Source organism: Vespula vulgaris, chromosome 5 (assembly GCF_905475345.1).
Source record: "Vespula vulgaris chromosome 5, iyVesVulg1.1, whole genome shotgun sequence".
NCBI lineage: Eukaryota > Metazoa > Arthropoda > Insecta > Hymenoptera > Vespidae > Vespula > Vespula vulgaris.
In genome coordinates this window covers 555265-572367 of record NC_066590.1, presented here as the reverse complement: position 1 = coordinate 572367, position 17103 = coordinate 555265, and the positions used below count along the sequence as shown (strand labels likewise).

The 17103-nt window shown below is 44.3% G+C and overlaps 1 protein-coding gene across 8 annotated transcripts in view; it reads left to right on the top strand.

The window, feature by feature from the left end:
* Positions 1 to 17103, top strand: part of LOC127063894 (C-type lectin 37Db-like) — a 70540-nt gene that overhangs the window by 22462 nt on the left and 30975 nt on the right. For 7 of the 8 annotated variants that reach the window (XM_050994185.1, XM_050994187.1, XM_050994188.1 and 4 more), the window contains one exon: positions 10632 to 10730. In XM_050994185.1, coding sequence (XP_050850142.1) covers positions 10646 to 10730 — 85 coding nt within the window. In that variant the 5' untranslated portion in view covers positions 10632 to 10645. Of the gene's footprint in view, positions 1 to 10631; positions 10731 to 10863; positions 11109 to 17103 lie in introns of those variants that run through there. The other variant, XM_050994190.1, reaches the window with a different exon arrangement.

Below are 17103 nucleotides of genomic sequence, written 5' to 3'. Positions count from 1 at the left end.
CGGCTGGGTAAACAGGTGCATTCGATCAGGATATTAGCTTTCACGAGAGATCGGCAAAGTTCATTCTCCGACCGGTTTTCTTCTCGACCGCGACGTGTCGATTAGTAGATATATGTGTATATATATACACATATACACGGCTCTACTAGAGAAAGACGTAGAAAGCTTATTTATCTCTTTTCTACGTGTCGCGTCATAAGCGCTTAACGACACCTGCTTCCTATCCGGTCACGTTGTTTCTCCGTTCGGTACCCGATATACATACAAAAAAAAAAAAAATAAAAAATAAAAAATGTGTATACGTAGAAAAAATTCCAATGAAAAATTAATTAGATAATCGACCTAGGGTCGTTTATCCGGTCGATTCGACGCGCGTGCGTATCCACCTTCCGCACGCATACGATTAAATAACACCGGAAAGAAAAGCGGTAAAAGTGGTCGGTACTGCGAGAGCTCTTCTACCTCCTTGCGATCTACTGTCCTGGTAGCGAACACCTGTTCGCGCACCTGAATCACCTGGATCGTGCCTTTATCTGCGCACAAAGAGTAAGCGAACCTCTTTGCCTGCCTTACCGCTCTGGTATAGGAGGAGACGTTTTGTTTTAACCCTTTCAAAGCTATGGCTTCCTCTTCTAACAATGAACTAAACCGGTCGTTTTCAAGCCATTAGAGAAACTCGTCGCTACGAGTAAGTTTGTCTATCGGAGGATGTAATTAAAATTTAATTTAAATCGTCGCCACGAGAAAATACAATTATTCAACGAACGAACGAACCGTGCGAACGTACGTCGTACGAACGTACATACGTACGTACGCGCGAAAGTTGGCTTTTCGTTACACAGTTGGCTTTTTCATTTTTCTTTTTTTTTTCTTTTTCTCTCTTTTCTTTTTTTTTTTCGTTTTTATAACAATACCGTCCTTTTGATTCATTCGGTATTCATAAAAGTTGGACGTCTCGTAGATAACTATTTTATATTCGCGTTATATCGATAAAAGGGTGAATAGGAGAACGGCGATAGCAACGACGATATTAATAATTATTACTATAATAATAGTAACGACGACGTAGACGATCGCGCGGGTGCCGTTACACGATAGAGGGAAAGACGCTCGGGCAATTTCGAACCGATCGAACTCTCGTAATCGTGATAATTCGATCGCCTTGACCTTTCGCAGGCGCACGTAGTATTTTCTAAATCGGCCGACGTGATTCTCTTCTGAATATTTATGAGATCGGATGCGACGACGAAGGATTTATCGTATTAAAATGCGATAGAGTAATCCAAATTTGGTATGCATGCCGTATACCGTTGGCTCTCTCTCGAAGGCCAACGTAATTGTTTAAATTAACGTAAAATTTCTTGTAAAGCCGCGAACGAAAAGAGCGATTCTTCGTACCTTTTGTCTCGCTCGACTTCTTAATAATCCCGCACGTAATTACGCGTGCGGAGAGCGCGAAAAGTTAAAGAGAGAGAGAGAGAGAGAGAGAGAGTGGAGGACTGACGCGGCCAACGGGAAATTATTCAAAACGTCGAGAGTGTCCCGCGCTGCTTGGACGAGTCACCGCGTAATTAGCATAACGATGGTATAAATGTGAAATTACGCGGGTCGTCTCTGATTTTACGTGAAATTTCCGAGTGACCATGACGGTGTATCGCGTTCGCGTAGGGATCCCGATTAAAAGGTAAATTGCGTCTATTGTGCGAGAACTGCGTCGGCGAGAGAGGGACAATGGGGAAAACGGGAGGACCGTGGACGTAATCGACCGATTTGATGATATCGTTGAAGCAACGATCGATCTTGCGTGTCTCTTGGTCGTTGTCTAAGCGACGGCTCGGATGCAACGAGAGCGTCGAGTAGAAATCGCGAGGAGGATCGCGGAGGAGGAGGAGGAGGAGGAGGAGGAGGTGGTGCTAGGCGATGGAGGAGGAAATAGGAGTGGGATGCATCGTGAACTCCAACGTGCATAATGCTACACCTTGGCTCTTGGCAGGTGTGTAACATCCTGCCTCGTCTGCTACCCTGCTCGCCCACGCTCGTGGAATTTACCTGAAAAGGAAATCTCGGTCGTGCCGTGTGGCTCCTTTACCTGTTGGAGAGGTCACCCAGCCGTTATCTCCTCCGTCCACCTCCATCTCCTCTTCGTGTTCCTCTTCGTCCAGATCTCTGTAGCGACGACGACTTTCCTCCGTACCATGCGCGCACTTTGTCGCAGTACCTCCTCCAACGGTGAGAACGCGTGCGCACGCTCGCTTCCTCCTTCTTCTTCTTCTCCTCGTCCTCCTCCTCCTCCTCCTCTTCTTCTTCCTCTTTCTCCTTCGCTTCCTCCTACTATCTTATGTTCTCCCGTCGACTCGCAGTCGTGGAAATCATCTAGACGACTCGTTCGACGTCGCTCTAGCACGCAGATGTCCAGATAATTTTCTCGGTAGACTTTCCTCGTGGAAACGAAGATAGATAGACAGAAAGAGAGAGACAGAGAGAGAGAGAGAAATAGAGAATAGAACTTGGACTTTTATCTATCGTTCGCCAGGTGTGTTCTCGAGTAAAATCTCGATCGAAAGCGTTTCCAACTCCTTTCCTAATTAGTAGGTACCCGCGGTAGGTTTTCGATGGACTCTTGCAGAATACGCGAGAACGCACGATCGGTCCTTGATACACATACATACATACATACATACACACACATATACACCACCTAGCGTATCTTCGTGCAACGCGTTTTCTATTTCTTTTCTCTTAAAAGGAAGACGAGTAATACGTGGTAGCGTGTAGGGACTCCGTGCATGACTCATACGAATCGACGAAAGAAAGCAAAAAGACTAGGAAAGGATCTCTTTGGTCGAAAGTGGGAGGTGTGGGCGTTGAGCCAGGTAGAAGGCTGCACCTCTGAATCCCAGGCGAGCAGCAGCGAAAGGAGTGGCTTCTCTTACGAACCTGTCTCCGGCCACGCAACGACACATTTGCGCTTTGGCTGATATCGTTTTTTATTTCTTCTGTTATCGTTTTCCCTCTCTCTTCTTTTTCTTTTTTTTCTGTGTTGCTTTTTCTTATCGGAGATACACTCGACGTTCCTAGATATTTACGTTAAATCGGGGAGATGTTAGGCTCGATTACTGATCGACCGATAGAGAGACAGAGACGGACAGAGACAGAGAGAAAGAGAGAGAAGGGGGAAGGAGAATATTAACGAGTTCGTTAATGAGACCCAAGACGCGATTAGACGGCGAACGTGGCTTAGGGGAAATCATGTAAGTCTTGTCAACGGGAGCAAACGCGTCCCGTTCGAAGGGTGTTGTTCCAACGGGAGTAGAATTTGCTTGCGTTCGACGCCACGAGGACGCCTGCGTGATGAAATTGGAGACGTCGCGGTGCCTAGAAGAGACGTACGCAGGTGCTAAACTTCGCACGTCGCGACGATCGACGTGCGCGGAGTCGCTGGTTATTGATATCGCGCTATCAGGAGAGGATGATAGCGTCGAGGATCGTTCACGGGCTTACGCACCAAGAAAAACCTGTTTGAGGTCGACTAAACCTAACGAGATATTTATTAGTCGGGCCGTTTAGAATCTTACGTTCCTTTTCATCGATCGTTCTTCGTTTCTCGGGAATTTCCTTTGTCGTCATTCGCACACACGTACACTCTGTCTCTCTCTCTCTCTCTCTCTCTCTGCTCCGTCTGTCTGGCCCGGTTGAAACTATTCTACTTGGAATTCGCGAAAGTCTCTTTGGTTTTCCTCTCACCTTTAATTAACGAACGAGCTACTCGTCGAATCTCTGACGCGAAGTAACGACCAGAGTACCTTCGTTCCTCTGCGAGCAAAATTTCTGCTATCCTGAACCTCTACCTTGTCTTGTACTTCTTAGACGTAATTTTAACTTTGTCACTTTACACGTTACGTCGTACGTTAGCGTTTGATATTAACGGGTTTCCGTTAATGGTGTTCGTCGATCCTGAGGTGGTTGGTTATACTACCAGAGAAAAGGAGACCGAACTAATCCCTGGTAAAGACACATGCGGGAATTGCTACGTTCTTGGCAGGGAAATTCAAGCTAGACCAAACTTATCCCAAGGATGGTATCGATCAGGTGGTTAATTAAGTGCCAAGGAGATTTCCTAGGATCCTTCGTCCTGATCCTTCCAGGTTTCCATGACTCCTTACGAGTTTGTTCGCACCTGATCGACCACCGAATCTCCGAGTATCTCCTTTTAGAGAGAAGAAACGAGAGAGCTGGTCTAAAAGAGTCGAAAGAGAAAGACATGGGGAGGAGGGGGGGAGCAATAGAAGAGAGATAGTTAAGCTGCCCAGTATTCGGACCGAAGCGTTGTGTTTCCGTAAATCAACAGGTGGCTTTTCCAACGAGTAATATCGTACGCTAAAAGATCTCTATCGCGTTCGGGTTCTTACGGAAGTCCGTTTAAGACAACGTATTAAAATCCAATTCAACTTTATAATAAAGCAACGGCGGCTAATTAATATCCAGGAAATCGGTCGAATTTAATAAGCAAGAAAGGTTCCTTTCTTCTCTCGCGAGACGGAGAGAGATCGGTCCTCGCAAAAGTCGTCGTATTTATTCATTGTTCTCTTTCTTCGTTTAAAAGAATTCATAGCCGGCGTAAAAGTTTGTAGTTTTTTCTGTCCTCGTCGGTCGCGATGTTCTTCGCTTGAATTTCATTGTCCTCGCTCGGCCAACTTTCCTTTATAAAGTACCGCTTATTTATTCATAAGATTTTATAATTTAATTAGTCCACGTTCCAAGTAGGAAAAGGTGGTGATGGTGGTGGTGGGTCGGTGGGCATGACTCGAGCGGAACGATGAAACGAAATATCGGACGTCGCCGTACTTGCTGCTTCATTATTTCCTTTACACGAGCGAGAGAAACCGTATTAAATTCGCGTATTAAAATTCTCTTATCCGAATGCTCGGAGTGACGCTTTGAAAGATATCTTTTCGAATTTAACGATCGCTATTTTCCGACTCGATGAGTTTTTTTTTTTTTTTTAATCCGACGCGGCAAAAAGCCCTGAAATCGTTCGAACGATACTTTGCGTCTTTGTTCGATATTTATTTGGACAAATCGTAGACGGGAAAAACGCGTTATCTCCGTCCCCGTCTCAATCATTCTCGAACAAGTTATTCGTAGGGGATTCTTCGAAGGCATCTGGTACAAATAAGGAATATGGTCTGAAAAGAACTACCCCCGAGGGTTGAAAGCATTCTAGAGGTGGCACGATATACGAGAGGCGGATTTGTACTTTTCCTTTATTTCTCTCTCTCTCCCTCTCACTTTCTTTCAACGATATCTCTTCCCATCACATTTTTTCCTCGGCGCATCGAAGAAACTCGTTTCTTTCGCTCGAGCGAGATTCTAAGTAAAGAATGTAAGAAAGAATGTAAGCGAAAGAGAAACAAAAAGCGAGAGAGAGAGAGAACGAAGGAAGAAGTAAACAAGGAAAGAAAGAGATAGAAATATAAGAGAAATCCGTATCTCGAGAAAATCGAAGTAGTCGTTCGTTATTGGAATTAGAGAGAAGAAAGCAAATGCAAATGTTGAAACGTAGGTACGGTTTAAACGAGGAAAGAAAGAGTAGAAGAAAACGATGGGAAAGAAATCACGGTGAGTAAGAAAAATGCTCGGAAGCCGGCTCGGACGACGCCGGTGATAAGACCGAGAAAGGAAAATTAAGAGTGGAAACACTCGGGAGAAAAGAAGAGTCGGTGCGCACCGTCTTGTAGCGTTCAAGCGCGCTTCGTCTTGGTACTCTCTTACGGAAAGGATGGGTTCAACTTTCATCTCGGCCTTTTCCTCATTTTTCTTTCTTTCCGTCTCTCTCTCGCGCGCACACAGGTACAGACATACGTTCTCTCTCTCTCTCTCTCTCTCTCTCTTTCTCTCTTTCCTCCCATCTCTCTGAACGCGAAAAAGAAGGTGCGGACAGTCGACGTGGCATCGTTAATATCTCTTAATATCATCTTTGGTGAAAAAGAGGTACAACTCGCGAACGATTCTTAGTTTCGGAAAACCATCTCGGCGATGAAGTATGCACGGTATTTACGATGTGTGCGAGAGATAACTATGCAAGTTTTAACGAGCTGCTATAATTTTGCATGTCGGTGAAAGATGAAGGAGAGAAAGAGAGAGAGAGAGCAGGAAATCGCTGCTGGTAGGAGAGTAGCATTGATTCTTAGTTTAATCTTTAGAGAGCTACTTAGCGCGGAAGTTGGTTCCATCGGGTACTTTCGAGCGGAAGCTTTTCCTTACTTTACTTTGGATCCTTGTGACAAAGAGCCCTAATTATCGACCGTACTTACATACATAGGACAAGTTTGGATAGGAAATTTGTTCTACAAATCTTTTCTGTCCTGCCGGTCTTCCACCTTCTTTTCTCATATCCAAAGCGAATATTTTGTAGGACATAGAAGGAACGCGTCGTCCATTTGCGATATCACTAAAGTAGAAAGCGACTTGAAAAAGCATTCGATAAAACGGACCGTGAAAATTCTTCCATCTTTTATTTCCTCCGACCAGGGGAAGGATCGGGAGGGAGAGAGAAAGAGGTTTGACGCGAGGTGTTCGCTGACGCTTTAAATTTTAATTGCAACGCTTCTACGAGTTATCCGAAAGGAGGACGACGACGACGACGACGACGACGACGGCGGTGGTGGTATTCTCCGTCGTAGGTCATCGGTGCGAGGAAGAGACGACCCAGGAATATATTTTCGAGCGGCTGAGCGTGAAACGAGCTTCGACCAAGTCTTCTTCCTCCTCCTCCCGCGCCATCTTTCCTTCCTCTTTCGCGAACGTTGTAGGTGCGGAGAGTGATCGATAGAGGTTCGAGAGATCCTTCGAAAAGAAAAGAGAGAAAGACAAAGAGAAGAGAGTCGCAAGGTGCGAGAATATAGCAAGTATATGGTAGAAGAAGCCTAGGAGGATATGCGTTCACGTATACAGGATCTCTTGGGAGATGATCCTTCTCAAGGACGATACTCGGACGATATTTATCCTTCGGAGAAAATGGGGGGACATTTACGTCGCGCGCGTCTAAAAATTTTCTTTTCGGAGTACTCGAAAGCACGAGAAAGAAGGATAAGCCTCGGAGAGCTTGCGAGAGAGAAAAAGATATCTATGGTTGAGCTCGAGGAAAAGGAGAGATGTCCATTGGTTGGACGCAGGTTCTCCTTTCCTTTCTCTCCTCCTCCTCCTCCTCCTCCATGTCGACCGGCGCGCGTTCGCTCGTGAAATAAACGCATTCGAGAGAAGTAGTCCTCTCGCGCGTCGAGGGGATTTTTCGAAAAATACAACGAAATCATCCGCGAAGGATTTCCTTTCTAGCCAAGATCTCTCTCTCTCCTTTTCTATCTTTATGTCTACCTCTACCTCTATCTCTATCTCTATATCTATCTCTCTGCCCCTCGCACCCGATCTCTCGGGTCAACCTCGAAAAATATGATTCGGCTTCCACGAATCTCGGGGATTTTCCGCGAACGACGTTCCTCATATCTCTCTTGAACGATATTACTTTTTATTCTTGCGCGTTCAACGATCGGCAAAGATATCTTTTTACTCCGTATCCTCCTTCTCCTTCCATTCTTCGACGATTACTTTCAATTACGAGACGTAAAGAGACGCGCTTGTGTATCCTCCAGGGGAAAACTGGAAACTAATATCGTTGATCAAAGTTTATCCTTCCTCGTTGCTATTTTCTCTTTTTACGACGAAAAGACGAGATAACTGAAAAGAAAATTTCTTGTCGTCTTATCTTGAAAATCGGTGAAATTTCGCGGAAGAAAATAGCTTTTGTCGGTTCCCGAAGAATGTACGGCAAACTTTTTATGCGTTAACACGCATCCGTCCTCGCTTCTACGTTCCAAGAGTAATATCATATCCGGTAAACCTTAGATACCAAGTGGTACATAGGTAGCTGCCTATAAAACGCGCGTTTGTTCATAATACGAGATCAAACGGATACGTCTACGATGAAAGGCTCTTTCTCTCTTTGCTAAATTTTCGAGCACAGCTGCTTGTTTGTCTTTACTTTACAGAATTTGGACGGATATTTCATTTTCGCGAAATTCATCGCGTCGCCGCTTTTGGCGTCCTTCTCTTTCTCTATCTTTCGAAAGGGTATAGCCGGGGAAAGAGGAGGTAAGCTAATTGTAAAACGAGTTTCCGCACGAAATATGAAATACCAGCCGTACGTACCTCACGAAGAAAACTCGCGGAATTTAACCGGCCGAACAAAGTGGAAAATAGATCTTACGAGTAAGAGATGGGTAGGGATGGTAAAAGGGTTAATTCACGGGGTCAGATTGCGGTTTGCGTCACGCTTGTTTCCTAAATCCCACGATACGATCCAAAGGGATCAAACAGATTCGTTTTACCTCTATCTCTTCTTCCCTCCACTCTCTCTCTCTCTCTCCTCCTTTTGGAAACGTGCGACGGACACCGAGCTCTCGTAATGTATGTATGTGGAGCGTGCGGTTTGTTAAATCGAGTCAAATCGCCGAATTCGCTCGAAATCCGAAAGGGACGCGTTTTACTCGTCCTATATATCTACGAGTATACTCGTACGGTTATCCCGTTGCTACTCGCTTTATTTTTTTCATTTATTTCACCGGCGAGCCGGGAAAAGGTTGGAAACTCGAAAACGACCTTTTCATAGAGAGGTTTTTACGTTTCGATAATTCACAAAACAAAAAAAAATCCACGGCGAACGTACCTATTTACTCGCGTATAAGTCGAGACAATAATTTACGTTCTACGAAGCTTTTACTTGCGTTACCAACGTAATCATCGTCTAGTAGATTAGCAAACGGTAGAAACGGAGAAGAAAGGCAGAAAGATAATCCGAGTATCAGCGTTAGGTGAAAATGAGCTCGAACGTTAACGTTGTATCGTGCACGCCTGTTAGTTTTGTCTTCTTAGCGCGTAAAGTCTGAGGAGAGAGAGAGAGAGAGAGAGAGAGAGAGAGGATGCTGGTGTTCGTCAGTCTTCCGGCAGACTTAAAGGAGCCATTTCTTCGAGTCGACGCGTATCTTCTATTCCGACGAGCGTTTTCGCGGCAAGCCAAACGCGGAAACTCGTGCCGGCTTATGGGAGCATCGTTCAAATCTTACCACCAGTTTCCATGGATATTATCTGTGGCTAAAACCGAGGAAAGTTTGCTATCTCTCTCTCTCTCTCTCTCTCTCTCTCTCTCTCTCTCTCTCTCTCTCGTTCTCGCTGCAAAGCGACGGCGTTTTAGCCGTGAAATTAACGGGACTTTGCGGCAGTAAGCTCTCTCTCTGCTGGCATTCGCGTTACGCATGGATACGGTACGCGGCAAACTTTAGTTAAGTTTTATAGACGATCGAGCGTTACTCGAACGGGAGAAAAGAGGGTTTGGAAAAAGACGTGCGTTATGGAAAGGAACGCGTTCGTGACCGATCGTTTGAGCGCACCTGTCACCGAGGGTAGTAATAGTAGACGCATCGAGAGGGATAAAGGCGCGAGGACGGATCGCGTTTATTTTATTCCGTCTAGTAGTAAGCTCCGAAAGACGAGACACCTACCTCGAGGGAGAACGGTTAGGTAGAGTTTCGACTTTGGTAGGTAATGTACGTCGGCGATGGTAAAGCGTAGAGAAAGGGGTCGTACTTTTGTAAAACGCAAACTAGCATAATTTTGAATTTAAACTGTATCTAATCGAGTTTAGTCGGAGAAACTATTCGGGAGTCGCGAGAACGCGACGGAAAAGCAATTGCGATGCAAAATAGATAGCAGTCGATTAGTCCAACTACCCCCCATTACCGGATATCCGCATCCTCGAGCCTCTTTAGTTCAGTCAAGTTTTCTCCCAGAGTTTCTCTCCGGCGATTTGCAAAATTTTCCTGTCCTCTCTCTCTCTCCCTAGCCCTGCCCCTTTCTAATTCGTTCTCGGTAATACATCCGACAGCTGTCGCGAAGAATAAACGCGAACGGGACAATAACGCGTTTGTGAAAACGCGTACTGCACAGGGCAGAGGGGATAGGGAGAATAATCGAGGTCAATAATCGACGAGTTCGCGTCGATAGGGGGTTTCTCTCTGATTCCTGACAGCGTCAGAGCTCGGCTTTAACGTTCGACAAGTTGTCAATGACGTGAAGGCCATTATAACGATCGATTACCATGGAGGAGCTCGATGATTGCTAGGCTGCTCGCGTATGGCCTGCTAATACCAACGTCCGTTCGCGCGAATTCGATCAGAGGGCGAGAGAACGGATACTGCTTCGAACGCGGAGGATTTCGGGGGATGAGAAAGCTCCACCACCCTCCTCCGACTAGAATATCGTCGAGAGAGTATCGCTCGTGAGAGCATCGCTCGTGAGAGTATCGCTCGCGTGAGAGTATCGCCGAGAGCGGAGAATATCTACGTAGCCGGTAATACGATTTTACGAGTCCGATCGATGTCGGACGTTTCTTCGATACGAAAGATAAAAGTCGAATATTCTCATTACGCCCGTCCAAAGGGGAACAATCTTCTAACCCCTCGAAGTCGTGGGACGCGCGATCGTTCGATCCAAACGCCTCGCCGGAACGATCAAGAAATTGGCAAAATTCGAGATCGAACTAACCTTTAAACGCTTTCTTTTTTATATTTCTGTTACAGTCGAACGTATTACGATGGACCATTCCTGGTTCGCGGTGTACCTGACTCTCGGTTGTCTCGTCGCCGGAGTTCTCCCACAGTATAGAGAGAAAAATACCAGTAAGTACGAAGAGAGTTACGAAATTGCGTCGCCGATCGTCGATCGCCGATTTGTATCGGTCTTCTTCGTAAACTCGCAAATTTCAATTATTTATTGAGCTATCTCTCCCTCCTCTCTCTTTCTATCTCGAAGATAGTTCGTTCTATCGTTCGAAGGAGAAGAAATAGAAGAAAAAGAAGAGGACGCGGATAAGCGTGGCGCGCGATACAAGGAGAAATTTAATTCCAAGTTGAAGTCGCGTTTGAACGTGGAAGTGTGCGCTGCGCGAGGCAAAAAGGAAATAACGGGGTCGATCGAGCCAAGTGCTTTTCCACGGCGCGACGTGCGATGCCTCGAAAGCCCGGTTATGCCGTTGTTGCACCGAAGGGATATAATAGGTAATCTCCGTGCGACAGTGATTAAAGTAGAATAGATACGTCGAGCTTTTATTTTCTCCGCGGATAGAGTTTATCTCGTTTCTATCTATCTATCTATTTATCAGTATTTCTTTTTTCCTTCGTTTGCCCGACGATAGAAGATTTTCCACTCCGATCGATGTTTCGATCGATGGAAATTGAAAGTTTATTAAAACGGCAACGTAGTTGGACGGTGGATATCATATCGTGGATATCGTGAAACTTCCAACGATAACTGTGACTGCGTAAGGCGGCAAATACAAGAAGAGGTAATTTCAAAGTATGGGTAACGACGACGCGCGATACTCGCTTATCCCATTTTTATTTAGAATATTCTTCGAGATCGATCTTTTACGTGAAATACGAAGCTTCCAACGGATGGCCCCTTTCGAGCGATCGTCGAAGGATCGCGTGACTTTATACGGGACTTTATATTTTATACGATGGTACGCGATCGGCAAACCGACGAAGAAGGTTCTTTCTTATTTGCCTATTCGACGATGAGAAAAAGCTGCGAAAAGAGGAGGGAGAAGGAAGAAGCAGTAAGTATCGAGGTCGTGCTCGATAACAAGGACTCGTCGGTACGACGAGCGGGAAATCGTTTCCATCAAGGCATTAAATCCTTGAAATAAGCTTCGAGGGAGAAAGAGAGAAAGAAAGAACGCGATGCGCGGATAAAGAGAAGGAGAGGAGGAGGGAGGAAATCGTTTGATACTCGCGGTCACGTAGCTGTCATCTCCCGTGCGAGCCAACTCCCATAAAGGAGTTGCATTTTCCCTCCTCGGCCTCTCTCGTCATAAACGATCTCATTCCCCCCGTACTCTCGCCTAAATTGGATGAGTTTGCACGAAATTAGCTCGGAATTCGATGGGGCCCCCAAAGACAATTAAAGTGGAATCAAAAGTAATTGGAAATTTTCCTATTTTCCTCGTAATTACCTGTGTCGTAACATTTGCCAATATATGTAATTACTTGATTAAGGATGCGGCTATAGCTCGACGATTACTTCGATGTTGAGATAATGAACGTGTTAACGAATCCTTGCAATTAGGAGTAATAAAAAGGGATAGTTTTGTGAGCACGCAGCGGTAAACGTATCGATAGGGAAGGGTAGCATCTGTCGTTCGTCATGCGAGTTCTGCCTACAGCGTTTTAATTGCTAATTATCCCGCATATTTAACGCGAATGCCGGTGAACAATCGCCCGATCATCCCCTGTGTCTCTTTCTCTCTCTCTCTGTCTGTCTGTCTGTCTCTTTGTCTCTCTCTCTTTCTCTCTGTCTGTCCTCTTTACAAATTCGTTCGACAAACGCATCGCGATCATTACCAGAGCATCGCTAGAGCCGCACCCTGATTGTAATTTTATCGCCAGCACCCTCATTCTACTCGTTTCCCTCGCAGCTAGTAACCGAGGCGTCCATTATTTTATTTCGTCCTTTGCTCTCGATCGACCGCTCCCTTTTTTCATGCTCTCCTTTTGAAAACTACAGAAAGAAGTATGACGGTGGAAAGGACGGTGAAAAAGAAAGAGACATACATATTTCGTGAATCACTTTCGTCTCGTTTCGCATCTCTCTCTCTTTTTCTCTCGTTTTCTTTTCTTTCTTTATTTATTTATATTTCTTTTTTTTTTTTGTTTCCTTTTCATCCTTTTTGTAGCTATCTCTAGCTCTATGCTAATTTACTTTTTCCGAGCTCGAGTCTGTAACGCCATGTCGTATTACGTTTACCGTGTAATATCGCGACTGCACCAACATCTATGCGTACTTTCATATTTTCTTCCCCTCTTTTTATACGCATCCACGCGCACACACAGAGAGAAAGAGAGAGATTCATACTTTTTTCCTTTCTTCTTGGCGCGAACGTAATGCAGCGTCATATTACACAGCTCGTGACAATTGCAACGTTTCCTACTACGTCGTCACATTGATTCTTTCAAACGTTAATGGGCCATGGAAAATATCCAGAGTCGGACTCTTTGAAGTTATTCATCGAGCTATAGGAAAAAAGAGAGAGAGAGAGAACGAGATACGAAGGATTACCTCTTATCGTCTCATTCGAAAAAGGGATTTAGAAACGTTGGCGCGTTACTAATTAACATATTCATTAGCGGATGCGAGGAATAAAACGGAACGTTGATCGATGAAACGTCGAGAATTGAAAAAATTCGTAACACTTTTTTATTACGAGCTTGCTGCTACGTCGGATTATGCGTATCTATCGAGAGAAGAAAAAAAAAAAAAGAAAATATATCCTCGAATTAATACTTTGAATGGTGGAACGAATAGAAAAAGCGCTTTACGATTTCGATTAAACGCGTAAGTTAGTATCGTCGGGAGGGGAGAAAAAATGCAGGACGATCTCTCGGCACGCGTTAAAGGGAATTACAATAAGACGGATGAAACGAAAGGGGATGGAAAGGGAGCAAAGGGTATCGCTGTGAAGTATGATAGCGAGAGAAACGGAGAGAGAGAGAGAGAAAGATAGATAGATCCATTTTGTCGCTTACAAACGCCAGGAACAGCGCGATCCACGACGAGAGATTTCGATTTATTCGTGGTATGATTTACGTTACGGCGGTACGGACACGTGTGCTCTTTCTCTCTCTCTTTCTCTCTTCCTACTGCACGGCAGTATCAACGGAAAAAAGAAAGGAAAAAAAGAACGAGCGCACTATTGTTTGTGCATCGAGTGTGTTGGCGCGGGCGCGCACGCGCACGCTTCCTAGCTCTCGCGATCGCTGCATTGTATGCAAATATCGTACGTTGCGCGCCACGGTATCTCGATTTTTCCCTGAAATGGGCTGGACGATATCGTTGCCGTGTTGTTTTCCCGACAGTTTCCCTCCCTCCGGTATCACGCTTCTACCATTTGTATAATTAACATTATGCGCAACTTACGAATCATTACTCATTTCGTTTTCTTTCTTTCTTTCTTTTTTGTTTATCATTAGCTCCTGTCTTTCTTTCTCTCGTTCCGTTTTTCCTTTTCTCTTTTTTTATGTTTCCTTTCCGTTTTTTCTCTCTCTTCTCATTCCTTCTTATTTACCAACTTTTTCTCCATTCTTCACGTACGTACTCGCCCTTTCGCATCCCTCCTCTTCGTTAGCGTAGTACATTGAGGCAGGGCTCGAGTGTAAAATGTAGTTGAAAAAACTAGGCGGTATTGTTTTTGTTTATACCTGTCTACGTTGAAGTAAACCGAAGACTATTATACGGACGTGTTTCGGAAAAGTTCAAATATATGTACGCACTTCCGTGGAAAACAAGATAAATTCGAGCTTCGTTTAGAAGCAAAACCAAAATTAAGCAAGCGTATTAATTAATCTATTTCCGGAGACTGGATAAATTCGAATTTAACATTTCGATTTCCATAAATATTGTACGAGCTTGTTTGTGTGCGCATAATGCAGTATGTATTCAAATTCTATTTGATTTAAAACGGCGAAAACTTTATACGTACGCGCGCTATATGAAACTTCGAAATGCCCTTTTCTCTCTCTCTCTCTCTTTCTCTCTTTTTTTTCGAACAAATATTTATTTTATCATTCGTTGTCTGCTAACGCTCGTAGAATAATGCGTGTTAAAGTTCGATGAAACGTTCGAAACTCGTGTCTACGTCGATAGAAAAATCTTTCTCCCTGGAAAACTGGATTGAAGTTTGTTCTGCAGGGAAATTACAATGAAGTTTGTCGTCTCGTCTTATGCATTAAGTATATGCCTCTTTACGTTTGAATCTGTCTCGCATGTCGTGCAGTGTCCCTTTGAGAGAGATAGACGGACCTTAGTCTCTCTCGATGAGGAAGGGAAGCGGAACAACCGGGAAAACGCTTCTTTCTGACTCACTTTGGGAAAAGTTTCATGCCAGAAATTTTCTTCGAATGAGAAAGAGAGAAACGTGCGATGGCGGAGGCACGTGGTGGGGCGAAGGGTTGGGTAAAAGGTCGGGTCAAAGGGTCGAACGATCCTCGGAAGTTAGGATAATTGCAGTTAAAGCGGAAAGCTCTCGAGTCTTTCTCTCCTATAAAACGATTTAGACTCGATTTCTTTATCTTCTCGCGAACTCGCGCGTGCCCAGAAAAATGTTCTTCTTTGCTCTTGCTTTGTTTTTTCTTCATCTTTTTCCTGTCCTTCCTCTTCTCCTCTCCTCTCCTCTCTTCTCTTCTCTTCTCTTCTCTTCCTCTCCTTTTTTAATTCGATCTCTTGCCGATTCTACAATAATAAATTTCATCCGTTTCTTTTTTCTTCGTTTATTTATTCTTCGTCTTCTTTTTTACGTTCTTCATTTTTCCACCCCTCACGGTTGGAGGAGCACTCTCGAAGCATTGCTTTTTTTTTCTCTCATTTAACGCTCTCTTCCCTTCCTCCTTTAATTCTTTTTTTCTTCCTCTCCCAGTTTCCGTTTTCCTCGACATTTCGATATCTACGGATAGAGGCCGCGCGGTCGCTTCCAATTACCGCGGAAAAAGCCGCCAATTACGAGACGGAATTTGTTCACCACACCGTTCTAGAGATCTCCCGTATGCTCTCGAACGCAAAGATATGCACGACTTCGTCCGAGCCTTTTTATTTTGCAGTCTTCGTTTTCTCTTCTTCTTCTTCTTCTTCTTTTTCATCATCTTCTTTTTACGTTCGTTGAACGATGAAAAAGTTTCGCTCATTTTCTTCCACGATTGCTTATCGTTTCAAGAGGGATAATACAACGTAATATTTGATCGATACGCTTTGGAGGAGGTTCGGAGTCGAAGGCATTTGTTTTGACCTTTTGAAAACCAGCGTGCTTTTCTCGTTTATAGGAGACGTCGTATAACCGGTTAGAAAGAACGAAAACCCACTTTTAGACCGCAGCTTTGCTCGTAAATTCGATCAAACGTTTGGCGCATATAAATCCAGTTTATTAATAGTAGGATTAATAGTTTAACGGAGAGATCGTAACCGATGCGTGCAAAGCGTTAATAATATCGACGAAAAGATCAAACTAATCCAACGAGGTAAACGAATAGAAAAAAAGAGAAAAGGGTCAAAAGTATCTTTCGCGGGACACGATGGAGATTCAAAGTTTGGCGTACTTCGATAACCCAGATCCGAGATTTTCTACTGTTCGCTATCGTACCCTGCGGATTAATAAAAAAAAAAGGAAAAAGGGAAAAGAGAAGGATAAAAAGAAAAAAAAGGGAAGAGAAAAAAGACAATTTTGTTTCGCTTCGAACGTCGTTCGACATTCGAATCGATGCTTACCGTTCGACGTTGTAACCTCGTGCGACGTTGAAATCTATTTTTCGTCGAAATAGTGATCGTTGAAATCTATTTTTCACGATGAATTTTCAACGTTTCCGTAAAATCTACGAGTCTCGCTGGAATGCGAGACTTTGGAAAGAGAAACAATCCCAACATCGAGCTGCGGTTGGAAAAAAGGACGGAACGGTTGAAAACCTATGCGCGTCGTATATGTACATTAGAACGAATCAACGTGTACCTCGAAGTATCGTAGATCGTATCGTTAAAAAGTGGTATGAGAAAATTCCAGATATTTTTCTTTTCTTTCGTTATTGATAAATTTTTCATAGAACCATACATCGATTCGTTTTTAAAATAACTCGAAAATCCCATCCGCGAGTACAACGTTAAATTTCCGATCGGACTTTTTCTCTCTCTCTCTCTCTCTCTCTTTCTCTCTCGTTCCTTTTTTATTCCCTGGTACTAGGATAAAATTCATTCGTAAGATAGTACACATGCTTCCGACAAGCTTTCTCTTTTTATTCGATCGGACATTCCTGAGGAAAGCCTGCGCGAGATGCGAGCCGTGCGCGAGACTGGAAAATATTGCGAGGCAGCTTTATCGCTTCTCCGTCTCCGTCTCTTTTTCTCTTTCTTTTTCCTTTTTCTTTCTTTTTTCCATTTTCCTCGTCTACGAGTCTCTTGCTATACGCTCGAGAAGAGGACGAGGACGAGGACGAGGACGAGGACGAGGACCGGAAA